Source organism: Gasterosteus aculeatus, chromosome Y (genome assembly GCF_964276395.1).
Source record: "Gasterosteus aculeatus chromosome Y, fGasAcu3.hap1.1, whole genome shotgun sequence".
Classification (NCBI taxonomy): domain Eukaryota; kingdom Metazoa; phylum Chordata; class Actinopteri; order Perciformes; family Gasterosteidae; genus Gasterosteus; species Gasterosteus aculeatus.
Genome location: NC_135709.1, coordinates 5,328,442 through 5,347,462, shown reverse-complemented (window position 1 = coordinate 5,347,462; position 19,021 = coordinate 5,328,442). Strand labels below are relative to the sequence as shown.

The 19,021-nt window shown below is 42.2% G+C and overlaps 1 protein-coding gene across 7 annotated transcripts in view; it reads right to left on the bottom strand.

Moving 5' to 3' along the window:
* LOC120812336 (CUGBP Elav-like family member 2) overlaps nucleotides 1-19,021 on the bottom strand; it is a 60,569-nt gene that overhangs the window by 28,416 nt on the left and 13,132 nt on the right. For all 7 annotated transcript variants that reach the window (XR_013454729.1, XR_013454730.1, XR_013454731.1 and 4 more), the window contains exons 2-6: nucleotides 14,073-14,269; nucleotides 10,049-10,131; nucleotides 8,727-8,775; nucleotides 7,389-7,523; nucleotides 6,501-6,580 (exon numbers count right to left, since the gene is read on the bottom strand). Coding sequence is in view for 3 of the 7 variants with exons in the window: in XM_078097393.1 (XP_077953519.1) it covers nucleotides 6,501-6,580; nucleotides 7,389-7,523; nucleotides 8,727-8,775; nucleotides 10,049-10,131; nucleotides 14,073-14,269 (544 nt within the window). In the remaining 4 variants the exon portion in view is untranslated. The remainder of the gene's footprint in view (nucleotides 1-6,500; nucleotides 6,581-7,388; nucleotides 7,524-8,726; nucleotides 8,776-10,048; nucleotides 10,132-14,072; nucleotides 14,270-19,021) is intronic.

Sequence of the window (19,021 nt, the reverse complement as noted above, 5' to 3'; positions counted from 1 at the left end):
TTAAACCCATGGCTTTTTACATTTGGCCCAGGGAGCAATTAGGGGTTAGGTGTTTTGCTCAGGGACACTTCGACTTGAGACATGGGGCAGCCGGGACTCCAACCTCCAACCTTGCACTTCCCAGCAGACCCGCTCTACCCCCTGCGCCACGACGACATCATCACATGATGCTGCTCACAATGAATCAGAATCAACTGCTCACGTGATAAACCCTGTTCTCAGTGATCCATCTGACAACATATTGACAGCAGAGTCCAGTGACATCATCTTTACATCGGTGAGACAACAAGTGGTCATATTCCCTGATGCCCCCAATGAACCACAACTATCAAGTCAATCCACTTTCCTCCCATCATATGATGCTTCTCTCCATGAACCAAATATTTCTTCTTCAGTAGTAAATACTGTTGCCAATGATCTAGCTGACAGGGAATCTCATGCAAACTGACGAAGTGTGAAAAAAAAGAGAGACTGATGATCTCAGTGAAAACTCAACAAAGAAAGGAGATTAAGAAAAGTAAAGAAACGTAAAAGTACGCTTCATATAAAGCATATAAAGCAGAAAAAAAATCTCATTCAAAAAGCCAATATCAGAACAATCCTGAATTTAGACAAAAGTAAATAAATAATACAAGAGACAACGTTGACTTCAAGAAAAAACGGAAAGAGTACATCTCCTTCCGGTACAAAGAAAATGCTGATTTCAGACAGAAAAAAATCCAAATCTTGGTCTCTCGTTACAGCAAATAATCCAGAATTTAGAGAGGAGAAAAAACAGCACTTTACAAACCGCTACCGAGACAATGCTGAGTTTAGAAAGGAAAGAAAATTCTACTTCACTGCTTTTTATAAAGACAGCATTGATTTTAGACAAAAGAAGAGATCTCACATTATTCAGCGTTACGCTCATGACCAGGCATTCAGGCTCAGACACAAACAACTAATGAAACAACGAATGAAAGACAGATATAAAAACAATCCTACATATCGGAGTATGCGGAACATCAGATGTGCCATGAAAATAAAAAGGAAGTACAGAGGGATAAATAAACCAACAGAAGAAAGTGACAACAGTTTGATCAAAGAGGCCATATCTGTTTTCAGGTCACAAATAAAGTCCGGTTCCACTTATGTTTGCACCGTCTGTCACAAAGCATCATTTCCAAACCAAGTGAGACCCTGTAAAGGGTTAAACTATGTACGAAATCCAGACGTGGTTGCAGCATGCCTGACAAGAAAGTATGTGTGTGATGACGAGTGCAGAGATGAACAACAGTCCAATGTGCCTGATGAGAGAAAGGAAGAGTGGATCTGTCACACCTGCCACAATCATCTTAAAGATGGAGTCATGCCGACACTCGCTGTAGCCAACAACTTGGACCTTGCTGATATTCCACCTGAACTCTGTGACCTCAACATATTAGAGAGACTCATAGCCAAGTGCATAGCGTTTGCAAAGATCGTTCCTCTTCCCAAAGGACGACAGAGAGCGATACATGGCAACGTGGTTTGTGTCCCGTCTGAGGTGCAGGAAACAGTGGAAGCGTTACCCAGACTGAGAAGTGAGTCTCAAGTGATGAGAGTAAAGCTGAAGAGACGATTGTGTTACAGAGGACATCAGCAGTTCCAGACTGTCACCTGGTCTAAACTAGTGCAGGCGCTGAGAGGAACACCAGCCTACTGGGAGAAAACCACACAAGACCTTTTTGCCATGATCAGATAGTTGGGAACTCCCACTTTCTTTTGTACATTTTCTGCAGCTGAGATGCGTTGGCCTGAAGTGATTGAAGGAATAAAAAGACAGCAAAAAGACAGACATTCTTAGAAGCAACCCTGTGACAACAATGCGCATGTTTGATAAGCGTGTTGAGGCCATATTCAGACATGTGCTCTTATCTCCTGCACAGCCTCTTGGCAAAGTCGTTGACTACTTTTACCGAGTTGAGTTTCAGCACAGAGGAAGTCCACACATTCACTGTCTCACATGGGTGGAAGGTGCACCTGTCTTTGAGGAGGATGATGATAAGACTGTTTCGGATTTTGTGTCTAAATACATCACAGCTCAGCTACCTGACCAACTCACACAACCTGAACTGTACAAGAAGGTCACAGAGGTGCAAATACACAGCAAAAAAAACTCACAGACATGTTTCAGAAGCCCCAGCTCGGGTCGCCGATTTGGTTTTCCTAAACCACCTTCCAGAAAGACAATGATATCGAGACCTGGTGAGGGCGTTGCTCCACTGCAACTGTAAATAGCAAAGTCCAAGCTCCAACCACTGAACCTATTGCTGAATGAACCTGAAACTGCCTCAATCAGTTTGCAGCAGCTCCTCTTTAAATGTTTGAAGGATGCCTCAATGTCATCAACAAATCCAGTGCGGTGATCCTGAAAAGTGAGCCAAAGGACTGCTGGGTAAATGGATATAATGCACATCTACTGGAAGCCTGGGATGCCAATATTGATGTCAGTTATATTCTCAATGCATATTCATGCATCATGTACCTCACCAGCTACATCACCAAAAAGGAATCTGGACTTTCTGAGTATTACATTACATTACAGGTCATTTAGCAGACGCTTTTATCCAAAGCGACTTACATTACACTTAAAACCCATGGCTTTTTTCACATTTTTCCTGCGGAGCAATTAGGGGATAGGTGTCTTGCTTGGGGACACTTCAACATGGGACATTGGGCAGCTGGGGTTCAAACCACCAACCTTGTGGATCCCAGCACACCCTCTCTAATCCCTGCGCCACAACGACATTAAGTTTTGAAGTTCTCAAAACGACGTTTTGAGTACTTCAAAAGAGGTGCACAAAGTTGTGGAGGAAAATACGGGACAAATGTGTCTGCGATGAAAAGCAGCAGTGGCGATGCACGGGGCAACAAAGTCTATGATAAATAAATAAACAAATCAATAAATAGACGTGACTCTCTAGGTCGTCTTCAACAAAATACGTCACTCCGCCTGTTGTTCTGGAGGTGAATTGCTCTGCAACACACCGAACCATGAATTGAAACGAGTGCGTCGACGCAACGACGCAAACGCAGAAGCATGCACCGGCCTTACAGTATTGGATAATATTATGGGTGATATAGTTTTCCAGGTAACCATGTAATTTTTAGCAATATTTCTAACACATTCTGGCCTGTGCATTTATCAGGGTGGGTTTGGTTCAGGGTTGATAAATGCACGGGCCAAAACTCTTTCAGCAGCTGTATACAATGTAAAATGCATTGTACACAGCTTCTGACATTTAGTGTAGCAGACGCACATCAGAAAGTATGTGTTCTAGATGTAACACATACTTTCTGATGTACCTACCAGCTGAAACCCCACACAATTTAATTTGAATTATCCTGTGTTCTCTGTAGTGTTAAGTTTCCTTTGTATTGAAAGCAGACACAATTGTCATGTTTCCTATGTAGTGTTAAGTTTCCTTTGTAATGGACAGGAGACACAGTCCTCCTGTACCAGTTCGTGGGCCGTTTGGTACCGGGCCGCACCACAGAAAGCTTATATGTATTTTTTTTCTGAAAAATGTTTTATTTAGAAAATTGACCGTATTTTCTCCTAATTATGTGCGCTCGTCCCTCTGACATATTCCCCACGCGTCACCAGGGTTTTTTTTGCACAGCAACTTCGCCGACCAGCGAACACAGAGCGCGCAACTATTACCCTCCCACACCCCCCTCCCGTCGGTCGTTCCGCCCGCAACCACAACTCTTACCCCCCCCCCCTCCCCCCGTCGGACCTTCTCGACCGGTCCGCAAAATATTGTCTGACATGAAAACGGTCCGTGAGGTAAATAAGGTTGGGGACCACTGCTCTAAATTACAATGTTGACAAAACTTGTCTGGGCTTCTGGACCTTGAAGTCTTGAACTGAGTATTAACCTAGGTCTGGAAACAATGTGAAAAGCCTTTGATTGTAGGAAATGAACCATATTGTTAACTATTGAAACTATAGTAAATGCATTCATGAATATCAAACAAAGGGACCAATGTTCACAAAACTGTGTTTTCTCTAAGATTTTATCTTCCACAAAATACATTATGATCGATACAACAGTACTTGTGCACTGTACTTATCTATATTATTTTATTAAATTTCAATAGAAGATAATGAGTATATAGCACTCACTAAATATAGCACACACCTCAAACTACTGGTAGTGACAAAATAATGGTCTGTGTTATACATCTATTTAAAAAGTTTTTCTTATAGGCACTATGGGTTCATCTTGTGGGATCTTTGTGGAAAAAAACGGCTTCTGCAGAAAGTGTTTCCTTTTTCTTTATTTTTATTTCTGTTTTTAATTCACTTGAATTAAAACTTTTTCAGCAGAGCCAATTTCAAAATTTTCTGAATTTTAACTTAATTTCATCTTTGAGCTTGCTGGTACTTGTCATTTCTATATCAGGACCATTTTTTAAATTCATTTCAGTTTTTCGGCTTGCTGGTACATTTTCAGATTTCTGTATTTTTTAGCAGTTTTTGAAATTCATTTTAGCTTATTATTTCTGTTTCGGTCTTTTTTGCAATTCTTCAAATCCATTTCAGCTGTTTTCATTTCTGCTTTTTCAGCAAATCTATTGAAATTCCTTTCAGCTTCTCCCATTTCTGTATTTTCAGCAATTTCAAATTAATTTCAGTTTTTCTAATATCTGTAATTTCAGCAAATGTATTCAAATTCCCTTCAACTTTCTGTATTTTCAGATATTCATTTCAGCTTTCAGCAGGAAATGCATTTTCTAGTTCGCCTTATTCTCTTCCATACAAAAGTTTGGCACGCATCTCCTCCCGCACCGTTGGTCGGAATATCCTGAAAATAGTCTCAAACTGTCGGTACAGATCGGCAATTGTGTGCTAGTATCTGAATAAGAGAATAGACTAAGAAAAGTCTCCATAGCGCCCCCTAGAAAGTTGAAAAGTACCACACTAGGCCAGTTTTTTTCTCTCCAGTTTTTCCCCCCGACGCCCGATTGACTTGAAATTTGGCACGCATGTGTTCTTGGAAATGCTCTACAAAAAAGTCAATCATGGTATGCAAATGCGCCTATCTAGATTTTCCGCCATTTTGAATTTTGTGAAAAACACGTTTTTGGCCATTTCTCCTAAACGCTATCTTCGATGGTCACGAAATTTTCTGTTGATCCTTATTTGGTCAATGCCCCCCCTGTCCCCAATTAGGATCGTGTTGATATCTTATTGTTTTGAGAAGATATGGGCTAATGAACTTGGCAAGGGTTGTGGCTTAATCTGGCAAGACTCGTAACTTCCAAATTGTTTGGCCTACCCTCACCAAACGTGTAACACATGGGAACATTGAACCCCTGAACACACCCAAATTTTTTCAGAATATTTGAAGAATAGGGGCGCTGCACTTAATTTTTGATTAAAATGTAGTCTTGTGCGCTTAATCTGGCAAGACTCGTAACATCCAAATGGTTCGGCCTGCCCTCACCAAACTTGTAACACATGTGAACATTGAACCCCTGAACACACCCAAATTTTTTCAGAATATTTGAAGAATAGGGGCGCTGCACTTAATTTTTGATTAAAATGTAGTCTTGTGCGCTTAATCTGGCAAGACTCGTAACATCCAAATGGTTCGGCCTGCCCTCACCAAACTTGTAACACATGTGAACATTGAACCCCTGAACACACCCTAATTCTTTCAGAATATTTGAAGAATGGGGGATGCTGCAATTAATTGTTGATTAAAATGTAGTCTTGTGAGCTTAATCTGGCAAGACTCGTAACATCCAAATGGTTCGGCCTGCCCTCACCAAACTTGTAACACATGTGAGCATTGAACCCCTGAACACACCCTAATTTTTTCAGAATATTTGAAGAATAGGGGGCGCTACAATTAATTGTTGATTAGAATGACACTAACATGGCGCTAGCTAGCATTTCACCAGTAATAGCAGGATCTAACTGCTGACAAATGGCTAAAACAGCCAGAGAATATCGAGGGGGGGAGGGGGTGGGGACAATATGGCCGACGGTGGGGAGGGGAAGGCACGGACGTTACGTCGGGGGGCGGGACGACAATACGGCTGACGGTGGTGGGGCGTGACGCTGACATGGCTGTAGCTAGCATTGCACTAGTAACAGGACCCAACTGCTGACACGTGCCAAAAACAGCCAGAGAAAAATGGGTCATGTGCTTGTGACTAGCCTTCTTTTGCCTGCTTGGCCGTTTCATGCACAGGCACCTGTGGGCAGTATAGGCCACACTCTTAAAATTGCTGCGGAATTTTGTAGTTTGTTTTCTTGTTGGATCTGGATTCAGCAGCTATGTGATTGGGGCATGTTTAATTCACTTATTTTGCAGATGACATTTTGTAATTAGCAAGAGTAGTTTTGGTAATGACTCATGCTCTGTGATGACAGGTTCTTCCATCTTTCCAACACATGGGGGCAGCAGAATGTATGGGGGGAATATGAGGGAGGGATGAGTAATAGGTGCTAAGGGGTACAGTACCTCCATAGTTTGAGAGTGATGCAGGGTTTTGATTGCATTCTGTGCCATTGCTCTGGTAGAAAATGTGACAAACGCACAGCCTGTAGGAACGAGGGGGGGCAGGGAGAAATAGGAGAGGGGGGAAGGATTGGGAGGGACAAGGAGAAATAAGACAAAAAAGGTTTGGACAACTTGATCTGAACCCCAAAAAACACATAACAGTACAGAGAATGGCAACAAAGCACACAGAACCACCCTCACTGCACACAGAGAAAGAACACAAAAAGGAGAACAGTAACACGTGTCACATGAGCGTAGAGATCGACGGATTAAATTGCCACCCAAAGAAGCTTGACTTTGGGGTGTCATGGTGAGACAGTCGACGTGATTTTAAAAACATGAAAGGCACAAAAATATGCACACTGAAAGGCTCTGATCTGATTATGCATAAAACCTGCGCATCCATTTTAGATGGTGGTTACACTGCGCAAAATTACGTGAAAAATAAATTCATAAAAAACATCTGTGCTGGCATGGTTTTATTGCCTACATCGTGCCGCCCGCCATTGGAGGTTTTGTGCAGGTGAAAGCTACGTAGGAGATGCGAAAACAAGTTAATTCCAGCCTTTGTGGAGTGTGATGAAGGAGGCGGTAAAAGAGGAGCTGAGCAGAGTGCCAGCTGAGCCCACGAACACCAGCAGCCAGCAGTTGCCATGGTGACGGGCCATTGTGCCGTACAGTGAGTGCAGTGGCCCTTTTGCTGAGTGCAGCGATGGCGGGTGGATAGGCGATAGACATGGAACGGGCAGCATTGGAAGTGAATAGGACTCTTAAGGTAGAGAGGGTTTAAATAAAGAAGTCGGGAGGGGCCTGAATAAATACTTGATGAGAATATGAAAGCAGACCTACCTCTGCTCTGACCATCTGGTCCCCGGAGAATTCTGCACTCTTCCATCTGTCCGAAAGACAAGAACAGCATTCTGATCTCGTTCTCGCCGTATTTCTTTGAAATCATTCCGATGAAGAGTTTTCTGTCTTCTACCGCTGCAGATGGATGAAAAGAGAGAAGCTATTCAGACAGACAATTATGAAGCTGTGACAGCTGCAGTTAAATCGGGCATTAAATCTTGCACTTCTTTTTCAAGCCCTCTCCTTGTCATGTTGCCACGATTCCTGCGTCTCACTTGAGGTGTCAGCTTCTTGTACAAATCTCTGCAACACGCAGCCTTGTTTTCCTCGTCCACTTCTTGAGACAGATGACTAGCATCCTTGCGTGCTCTCCTCCAGGTCCTGTGTACCTGCGCTACTCTTCTCCCCCTGGTGCCTTTTAAAGCCCTTAATCCTCCTAACCCCTGACACTATATAGAAACGATGTATTGCTGCACATTTACAGCACTAAGTCCCCCTCTGGCCATCATTTGGCATTAAACGGAGGCACAATCCAGCCCCCGCCTTCTTTTAAAATCTGAAACTATTTGTCTCAATTCTAACAATATTATTCCTCAACAAACATCATCTCTGCGCTCTGCTATGGCTGATGCCCCCTACATTTCACAAGGGAGGTAAACAAATATCAGATATATTAAAATATGCAGCTGTCTTGTCTTTATGCGCCGCACGACAGGCGTCACGGACCCTCACTATTGTTAATTAAAAATGAAATGAACGGGTAGGTCAAGCTGAACGAGGAATTATTCATCAACAACTTGATGGCAAAGAACTTGGGCGACAGACGAATCACCATTGTCCATGACAACACGTCCTCATGAAATCAGACTGGAGACAGCACCACTAAAAAGAGGGGGCCGTTCCTCTCGTCATCTTCCTACATTTGGACTTAAAGGTGAACACACATTGTTTATTGTAATATTTACTGGAAATGAGTGGAATGCAATAAAGCCAACATTGAGCAAGAAAACATATTTAGGTTATTTCTAAGAGAAATTAGTTGGAATCTTATAGGTGACCCTTTTTCTAATCTCACAAATGAGCCATTTCTCGTCCATAACTTGATTTAAAGCCAACGACAGGAATAAATAGAAACCGACCAAAATTCGAGTCAAAGTGGCGCGCTGCGTTGTGTCCGAGTGCTGAGTGGCCCGCGGCTGGTTCCGACACTGTTACAGTTATAATGAGCAAAAATAGTTATGTAAATAGTTTTAACCGATGTTTCTTTTTTTGAAGAAATATTCAAACTTAATTTTTTCTGTCAATTTTCAGTCGTACATTTCACATGAATCCACCTACCACTTGTTTTCTCACTGTCAGCGGGTTTCATCTGGATAGGGTGATGCATCTGGCATTTAAAAAGGAAGACAAATAGTTAATACATCTTGACACTCATCTGCTCCATCTTGAAGCGTTCATCTCCCCTGTTGTGTTCTGACTCAAAACACCATCATCACTCCCAACTGCTAGATTCAGCAGAGATGCGGTCTGTAAGGGATAGAATTCTACAGTATCTCGTATTAGACTTAAGATTCTTCATCTCAATATCTCTCATCGTCATCATAAACATTTTACTGAGATGGTTGACATGGAAGCCGTTTCTGTAGTCGTTTCATCTACAGTCAGATTTAGCTTTTTCGTTTTTTTTTGTAATCATTATGAATTATGATCGCATACAAAACGAGTAAGATCTGGCAAATCTGAGGAGTAGAATCTTCCCAATATATTTCCCAAGAAATATTTTTAGCTCATTTTATCTCGTTGTGTGACGTGTACGATGCCTGAGCAGGTCGTACTTATGAAAAGTGAGTTCGTTTTTTGACACTCGCTAAAGATAAGCAGAAAGATGGCCCGCTCAGTGTGGGTACAAACTAGCATCACTGACCAGCGAGAGAGAAAAACCGGGAACAGAAACAAGCTTTTCCACTGTTACGCGAACCCAACTCAGTCACCCTCAGTAGCAGCATGATTGAGGAGTGCAAGTCCACACTTTATTCCAAATGTCACCGTGATTGATCCAGTGAAGAGTGCTAAGCCTGCATGCTCATTTATCAACCCAGTTCAATATTTACCTCGCACCATTAAAAACAGTTGCTCTATTCCCGATAGACTGGGCTATTGAGTTAATTGACGACTTGAGTTGTTTGTTACAGATTTAATTGATTGGAAGGGAGTCGTTTAAAATGACTGTGCTTTAATCTAGATAAAATCATCCAATGAATTAAGAAGCCGCGCTCCCGCTCCCCCGGCCCCATTGTTAAAAATATCTCAACGTGATTACTTTCATGCATCAAACTTTGGGAAATACTAACGTAGCTGTGCATCAATGATTCATGCAAACAAGCATTGATAATTTGTTCCACTTTGTAGTGATTGGGTGCGGTGCATCAGTGAGTGACCTGTTGCCCAGTCAAGCACGCGTTACCCGATACCTGCATATGTAGTATATGCGTTTGTAAATACTGTTCAACTGGTTTATCAATTCAGTGTGTTGAGATTCAAGCCAGAAGGGCGTTCAGCAAGCTGGGAGCTCTTCGTTGGGAAGCATACGGCTCACATCTTGCATCAGCAGTGTGGAGGGGGTTGGGCAGCTAAAAGCAGCCCATACTGTGCCTACTCACCCCACTTAAAGTCTTTATGTTGTGCAGTGCATTCTGGGCCTCCAGTGCGGCTTTTCTTGTATAAAAAGTAACAAAACAGCATCCTGCAGAGAAGAGGAACAAAGAGGAACAAACAAAGGGTGGGGTAAGGAGACAAAAACAGCATTAAAAAGACAGACAATTAATGTAATCCCACACTGCAGCAGAGAAATAAGCTAAATGGATGAATGTACGTTTTCTGTGTATCACATGTTAGAAACGTGACAGAAAATTTCTTAGCCCCACAGTTAGACGGGGCAGTCAGCCCATGTGGGCGCTCGGAGCGAGGACACCGGAGTAATGAGATGGTTGAAGGCTGTTGTGTGACATGGCCATAGAGATGACCACAAGGCGAGGTCGCTGTCAGGAGGCGCTGATGCTCAGTCAACAAAGCCCGGACATGCCAGGGAAGAGTACCAACGTATCACAGTGCCACATTACATAAGGATCTCATCGCACACAAACTTGCATACAGGAGGCATGAAAACGGCACAAAGAGACAAGAGGGAGCAGGAGTGAGCGTGCGGGAGACGAACGACAGGAGAAGAGAGGAGGTGGGGGAGGGGGACGAAGAAAAGAAGAGCGGGGGTGTTCCAACCTGTCAGTTTCACTGGGCTGGGGAAGTGGAGCACTGCAGCGTCTCTGACCTACATAGTGTTTATTATGCCGTTACTGGAGCTCCAAGGCGGGGAGAGCTGTTGAACTCTAATATGCATCGAGCCGCTCTCCTCTCTCACAACCGCCTGAGCTCTCCCTTTCTCTGCTGCTTCGCCCAACCTTCAATTTACTGGAGCTAAATAAACCATCCAGAGAGGTGCGATAGTTATCGGATTATTCTTTCATGACCTGCAGTAGACGTGACCTAAAAAACACGCAAATATGATGGCTCGTTGGAAGGATCCGGGGCAAAGTTAAAAACAAAAAGGAAGTGGGATTACAAAAATTCCGGCGAACAAAAGCCATCTAGGCCAGTGGTCCCCAACTACCGGGCCGCGGACTGGTACCGGTCCGTGGGCCATTTGGTACCGGGTCGCACCACAGAAAGCCTATATATTTTTTTTCTATATAATCTAGAATTTTCTCGTAATTATATGCGCTCGTCCCTCTGACATATTCTCCAAGCGTCACCAGGGGTTTTTCTTCACGTTGTCCACTGTGCACGGCAGTTTCGCCCACCAGCGAACACAGAGCGCGTGACTACTACCCCCCCCTCTGACAACATGATGAAGACACTCGCCACTCCTCCCCCCTCCACTCTAACCTCTACTCACTCTTAATCACTCACTCAGTCACTCTGTGTCTAATTCTCCCCCCCTCTCCTCTCTATCGCTTCCTCACCACCCTCAAAACCTCTTTTTATTCATCTCAGCTTTTGTTATTTCTTATTTTTTGTATTCATTTAAGCTCCTGCAACTTCTGTATTTTTGGGAAAATCTATTCTTCCTGTATTTTCAGCAGTTCTTTCAAATAATTTCAGATTTTCTTATGCCTGTATTAACAGCAATGTTTTAATAGTCATTTCTGTATTTTTTTTGCAATATTTCACATTTATTTCAGCTGTTTTCATTTCTGCTTTTTCAGCAAATCTACTGAAATTCCTTTCAGCTTCTCCGATTTCTGTATTTTCAGCAATTTCAAATTAATTTCAGCTTTTCTAATATCTGTAATTTCAGCAAATGTATTCAAATTCCCTTCAACTTTCTGTATTTTCAGCTATTTTTAAATATTAATTTCAGCTTTTTGCATTCCAACGCATTTTCAGCAGGAAATGCATTTTCTAGTTCGCCTTATTCTCTTCCGTACAAAGGTTTGGAACGCATCTCCTCCCGCACCGTTGGTCGGAATTGCCTGAAAATAGTCTCAAACTGTCGGTACAGATCGGGAATCGTGTGCTATTATCTGAATAAGAGAATAGACCAAGAAAAGTCTCCATAGAGCCCCCTAGAAAGTTGAAAAGTACCACACTAGGCCAGTTTTTCCCCCCGATGCCCGATTGACTTGAAATTTGTCACACAGGTGCTCTTGGATATGCCCTACAAAAAAGTCAACCATGGTATGCAAATGCGCCTAACAAAATTTTCCGCCATTTTTAATTTTTTGAAAAACACGTTTTTGCGAACTCCTCCTAGACGCTTGCTCCAATTTTCACAAAAATTTTAGGAAATCATTATTGGGCCTTGTTGATATCGCATTGGGTTTCGAAGTTATGGACCAATGAATGTTGTAGGAGGTGTGGCCTAAAAGTGAAAGACCTATAACTTCAAAGGTATTTGGCTTGTCCTCACCAAATGTTGCTTTTTTTTTGCAATTTCCATCGTATTTTGGATTTACAAACGAAGAAACTCCTCCAAGAGTTTCTTCGTTTCTCCGATCCACTTCATTTCAGATTACTCACTTCAAATTATAGCGCCGCCTATTGGCTTAGCTAAATGCAAAGGTTTTACACTTTAATGTGTATCTCCTAGCCATTTAATCCGATCAACCTCAAATCCTTGAATATAAGCCTTAAGGCTTTGATAATAGTTCACAGTGAATATTGGGAGTTTTTGAAAAACCTTGTTGCCGTGACGACACTGTCTTCGCATGAAAGTTCAAGCAGATACTCCGGTGCCTTGGCAAACTCAAAAACTCTTGGGAACTTCTGTCAGTGTCGTATGTGATGACATTAAAGAGCTGATGTGGAGTTTTGACTCAATCGCCTCCATAGTGCCCTCTGGCAGTTTTCAATGAAGTAGCCCCAGCGCCCTGTTCGACCTATATGAAAGACAATTTTTGGACGTAAAAAAAAAGTCTCTTGGGACCAAGCTCTAAAATGAACAGGAAGTCAGTTATAATTTTTTTTGCGTGAATATTTCCTCTATTTTTCGCATTTTCTAGAAGCTATACTTTGACGACCTCCACTCTGTGACTTTGTCACAGCCACTTCAAATTTTGACAAAACAATCCTAAGACCTTGGTGATTACAAGGTATTAAAAACTGTTTGTGTTACGCTGTTGCTGTGGGAACCTGATCTTCAAGGTCAAAGAAGAAGTGCTTTTGAGGGACTAAATATTCCCCATTCTGTACTAAACTTGGAAAACACATTTACAGTTAAAGATGTAGTTACTTCATATAATTTCAATGCATCCAAACAGCTTTTTGACTTGACAGTGCCCCCTACACTTATTCATAAACTCCCTCCTGGCAGGTCTCCCTCCTACAGCTCTACAACCTCTGCAGCTCATCCAGAATGCAGCAGCTCGACTGGTCTTTAACCTGCCTAAATTCTCCCACACTACTCTCTTCACTCGCTACCAGTGGTTGCCCGCATCCACTTCAAAACATTGGTGCTCACGTACCATGCTGTGAATGGATCGGTACCAGTCTACATCCAGGACATGGTCAAACCCTACATCCTAACCTGCAAACTCCGCTCTGCATCTGCCAAATGGCTTGTTCCTCCCCCACTGAGGGCAAAACACTCAACAAGATCACAACCCTTTGCTGTCCGGGCTCCTAAATGATGGAATGAGCTCTTTGATGACATCAGGATCCTAGAGAGTCTTCACATCTTCTGCCGCAAACTAAAGCCACACCTCTTCAGTCTATACCTTGACTAAAACACTTAATGAAAACTAATCTCCGTCACCTCAATGTTTCACATAAGAGACTAAGCAGATTTGCACTATATGTAACAATTGTTCTTTTTTATTGTCTCCCATCTAAAATTGTACCGTCATTGTTGTGTTATGTAATTGCGGCTTTCCTGTTTTCCATTAACTTTGTAATTGCTGGTTCGGGAGTTCCTTGAAAATTAGACTCAAAGGGTCCAATATAGTTCTAATAAATTAGGTAGTTATAAAAATGCGTAGTTCCGCAAAGCCTCTCTCGGCGGTTGGGTACTTTGAAAAGCTAGCTCATGCTCGCTCGTTCCTTCAACCCAACCAATAAACTGATCACTCAACATGAAATATATAATATTTGTTTTATAAAATGGCAATCAGAAGATTGAGTGGCCGAGCGAACCTTTGCTCTGAGGGGGATTCTGGGTGCGATCACGGAGGATGTTGATCTGGTGCACGGCGCCGAAAGGCTCAAAAAGCTCTTTGAGTTCCGTTTCTGCCCAGGCCCGCGGGATCTGCCCCACGAACATCTTGATAGAGTCGGGGTCCGGCTGGTCCAACTGCTCCAGCGAACCGTTCATCTGGCTGCCATTCCCGTTTCTAAGAAAGAAAGAAGGAAAAGGGTCAAATTAATTGAATTGTTGGTGTTATTGAGAAGCGTTATTGAGAAGCACACTGTTAACAACTTGGTGAGTAATGCTTACAATGTAGCGCTCTCCTGAAATAACTTAATCAAATCAACAATCAACATAATTGTTCAGAGAGGCAGTTTGACATCTCGTTTAGATCTGAGCATAATGAACAATATCAGCTTAACCAAATGTATTTTTTAAAACTCCCAAATAGCTGGGCTTTGTCATGGTGTTGGAAGACTGAAACCAAAAATTGAACATCAGTTGTGATGTACTAGATAAACTAGAATTAATATCTTTGGGGTTTCATAACTACCTTTAATATTCTTAAAAAGTTTTATGGAATGTCAAAGTTACTATCACGGAGTCAGATGGTTTATAGATGAACGAATCATTATTATTGTGATCATTTAACACATGTACGCTGAAGCAGATGTTGAAACAATGTATTGTTTACTATGTTGATAAAAACAACTATTCCAATGTGAAAATTTATATTTGAATCTAAAAAAAAAAACTCAACAGGGGCAACAGCAACGCTTTGCGAGTGGGCGCGCGCCTGACTGTACTGACTATATATTGCATGAATAAAATAGATAAGCAACACTTTCATGCACTGGTTTGATTATTTGCCGTTTCATGCCCCAGGAGAAGTTCCATGTTTACCAGCACAGCTGGCTAGGAGCGTTCAATGTCGGTACTGTAAAACATTTAACAATTAATGTTAATAATATTTGTTTCAAACACTGAATGAAGCCTGCCATATTTGGGACAAGAATCGCGACCTTAAATTGCTTGTATATAACTCTGGATCACCACTCAGCATTTGTTTATTGTCATTTAAACCAGTGGTCCCCAACCACCGGGCCGCGGACTGTTACCGGACCGTGGGCCGTTTGGTACCAGGCCGCACCACAGAAAGCTTATATATTTTTTTTCTCTGAAAAATGTTTTATTTTGAAAATTGAGCAGATTTTCTCCTAATTATGTGCGCTCGTCTCTCTGACATATCCCCACGCGTCACCAGGCATTTTTCTTCACGTTGTCCTCTTACTGTGCACGGCAGTTTCGCCCACCAGCGAACACAGAGCGCGCGACTACTACAACTCCCCCCCCCCGCCATGCATTAAGCATTCCAACTATTGTTCTTTGAATCTTTAACTTATTCTTCTATTTCTTTCGTGGCACCTTTCAACTCCTTCACACTTTCAGCTATTAAAAACGTTCAAATATTAAAATATTCAGCTCCTTTCTGGCTTTCCAGCTATGACTTTTCAGCTTTATACCTCTTAAGCTTGAATTTATATGAATTAGTATTTAGTAGTATTATTATTAGTATTTCTTCTAATAGTGTTTTCCAATTGAGATCATGTTCAAATACTCTTAAACTTCTTCAACTTTCAGATTTTTCAGCTTCGCCAATCTTTCAGCTACAGACACCATTTCAACTTTCAAATGTTGTCACAAGTCTCAACTGTTTTATGGAAAAACTGCTTGTTGATATCTATTCTACCCCCCCGGCGGTCGTTCCGCCCGCAACAACTACTAGACACCCTCCCCGTCGGACCTTCTCGACTGGTCCGTGAAATAGTGTTTGACATGAAACCCGTCCGTGAGGTAAAAAAGGTTGGGGACCACTGATTTAAACTACTACGCGCAGACAGCATGGCGGTGCGGGAGAGAGAATATATGTTTGTGCGCGGGCGAGTGAGAGGCCAAGACCTTGGCCATTAGTTAATCTACTTATTTTTGTGTAGGTATAAATATGTTTAAACTTAAATAAATTACTCATTTCTCATCACTCAAAAAAAAAATCGGACCGAGCCGTGTTGGTTACTCCCCCCAAATTCAAAAATCAAGGGCACAAACGTTTCCTGACAAGTGCTGGAAACCAGGAATGAGACCGGAGCCACATCGGCCACCGGTGTCTAGGCGAAGGAATCACGTTAAGAACAAAGTATCCCTCACAATAACCAATGTAATCCCACAATTGATCAAGAAGGGCCACAAGTACAACACGCACACAACAAAAATGTCTTATATTGTTGAAAGGGAAACTGTCAAAAAAAAGGATACACTAAAAACCAATATAACACACAGACCTTTGGACGCGAGCCATCCGTCTCTTACAAATTGAGCCCAGTCATTCCGCAGAAACCCCAAACTCCTTGAGGGACCTAAATGTCATGCTGACAAATCACACTTCAGCTCTTCTGATATCCAACTTCACACCTCCATATGAATGTTTGCTTTTTTTTCCACCTCCGGAGACGTCAATATAGTCGTAAATAAATAAAATAGTAGAAAATCACTCCAGTTAAGCAACAGCCCCTCTCCACCAAAAACGGGCGAGTGCCCCCCTCCCACTACCTCCGACAGCAAAAGGGAAGATGGTACAGAGAGTAACCTACAGCTTCTTCCCCACAGCAGGGGAACAATCACATATTGTTTGCCCATGCTGGAGAACACTATTCCCCGCTCCCCTGCAGCACAATGGGCCAAGTCAGAGGGTCGCTTTGGAACACGTCGAAGGCTATGTCTGCTAAGGCCACGTCGCTAGTGGTTGACAGTATTTATCCCGCTTTTCCAGTTGCAGTCTGAGCAAGCAATTATCTGCTAGATTAGCTACCAGAAGGCAACAGCTGTCTGCAAGTATCAGTGTCTTCAATTAGGTATCAGTTTCAAGTGACACCTGCGGACATTATGTAGCATCTCACAGTAGAAGAAGCGTAAAGCTGTTAAGGCTGTATAATGATAGGTCAATGCCGTGGCATTTCGCCCATACAAAGCTGCCATGACATGCTTAACAACACTTCCGACAGTTTTTACTTTGGCAGAAATCAGATTCAATGACGATGGTTCACAATGAGTGCTTATCAAAAGGTTTAAGCATCACAATTGGAATGTCATTCTCCTTCTCCTCTTTGGCACTGGGCTGAAACCAGAAATTTCAGGACTGACATTGTATCTCAGAACCTGAGGAAATGTATCTCATGGTTAGGGCTGCAACTAACAATTATTTTAGTAATCTACTAACCTATCAACTATTTTTTCGATTAATCGACTAATCTAATGATTATTTCCCCCCCAAAAATATTGACTCAATGTTGAAATTTGAATTCAAATGTATTTGAGTAACAAGTTGTGTAAACATCATCATTATAAATAAACAAAATAGTAATACAAATAAAAGAGCAAATAAAGTTTTAAAAGTAACTCAAAATGACTATCAAGCCTCTGCAAGTGCAAAATAACTCTAACATTCAAAGTCCAAAACTAAAACAATTAAATTAACAATTAAAGTGCACGTAAGGGTTTAAAAGTAAATCAAAATGACTTCAGGGGAACACACAATTCATACACATTTCAAATTGCAATGTAAAAACGTGAGCATATTGAAATTATATAGCATATTGTAAAATGAGTTCTGGAAGGTAAGGTGTAACCTGGATGAAATGTGTTGACCATCTGCATAAAGCCCTCATCCTTAACCATTGATAGAGGTCTCATGTCATTGACAAGCATGTTGAGGATGCTCTCCGTCAAGACTCTGCCATCTGAGGGGTGCATGAGTCTCTCTTCAGGACAAACTGGTCCACACACCTTTTCTTAGTACTAAAAGAGAAAGAGAAAACCTCCCACAAAGCTTTAATTATCACGTTGTAGGCTATAGTATCATAGTTTTGTATAATGCTCGAGTAGATCTCTCGTAATTGTGTTGATATGAAATTACTATTTTTCCACAATACTTAGTTTGAAGAATGCTAAGTGGAGGAGGTTAACTATTCAGAACGAACGAAAAGACAGGCAACTCTGATAATTCACTACATTGCACGTAACATAACTGAAGTCGCGTTAGCAAGCATCCTCCATGAGAGGTTCCGTTTTCCAACATGTAAGCGTAAACCTTACGATAAGCTAATTTTATTTTACACTCACACCAAATAGCTTATTTATTTTTCTGACTAGACATGCCGCTAGTGTAGACTTTGTCCATAACTAAATAAACGTACCGCAGTGACAATTTCACCTGCATGATGGTTGCATCTGGTCTTATGTAACCGTGTCCAACAATATCTGTTGTTTGCAAAGCTTCCAGAGGAATTTGCTCAACCTTCAATGGCGCCGCCCCACATAGGGTACGTGACTAGGAGCGTTCCAGGGCTCTACAGCTCCAGGACAGCCAGCCATGTAATTATTGCATTGCAGTAGCAGAGAAACAGGTGACAGACTACACCAGAGAACCCCTGCTCTCAGCCTTCAACATCTGGCCCCATGGCACTCTCACCCCACTGCTACCACCCTCCTGGTGGCGAGCCAACCAGCTGGGCCAAGGAACCCCCCCCTCCACCAAGTGCCAAGAACCCTCACTTTGACCTGATCAAAAGCTTCCTGACCATGTCAAAAGGGATCACTGTGACGCTAGAGACATCTATTCGACTAGTCGTCTAAGGTGTGCGAGCGTGGGGGGTCCCGGTCCACGTTGTCCCGTTTTGACGTGAGGGACGACAAGCCTCCTGTTTACTCGTCATCCAGCTGATCAAGCTAGAGTTAGCTCGCTAATAACAGCAGTAAAGCAGTTAGCAAGACTAAGACACATTTTTATTTACTCGCCTCTTTTGGACCATTCATTTTTCAATGTGTCTGATATTTTGTGCTTTGTCCCATATCGGTTATTGTTGACAAATATATTTGTGTGTGTTGTACTTTTTAATGCTGT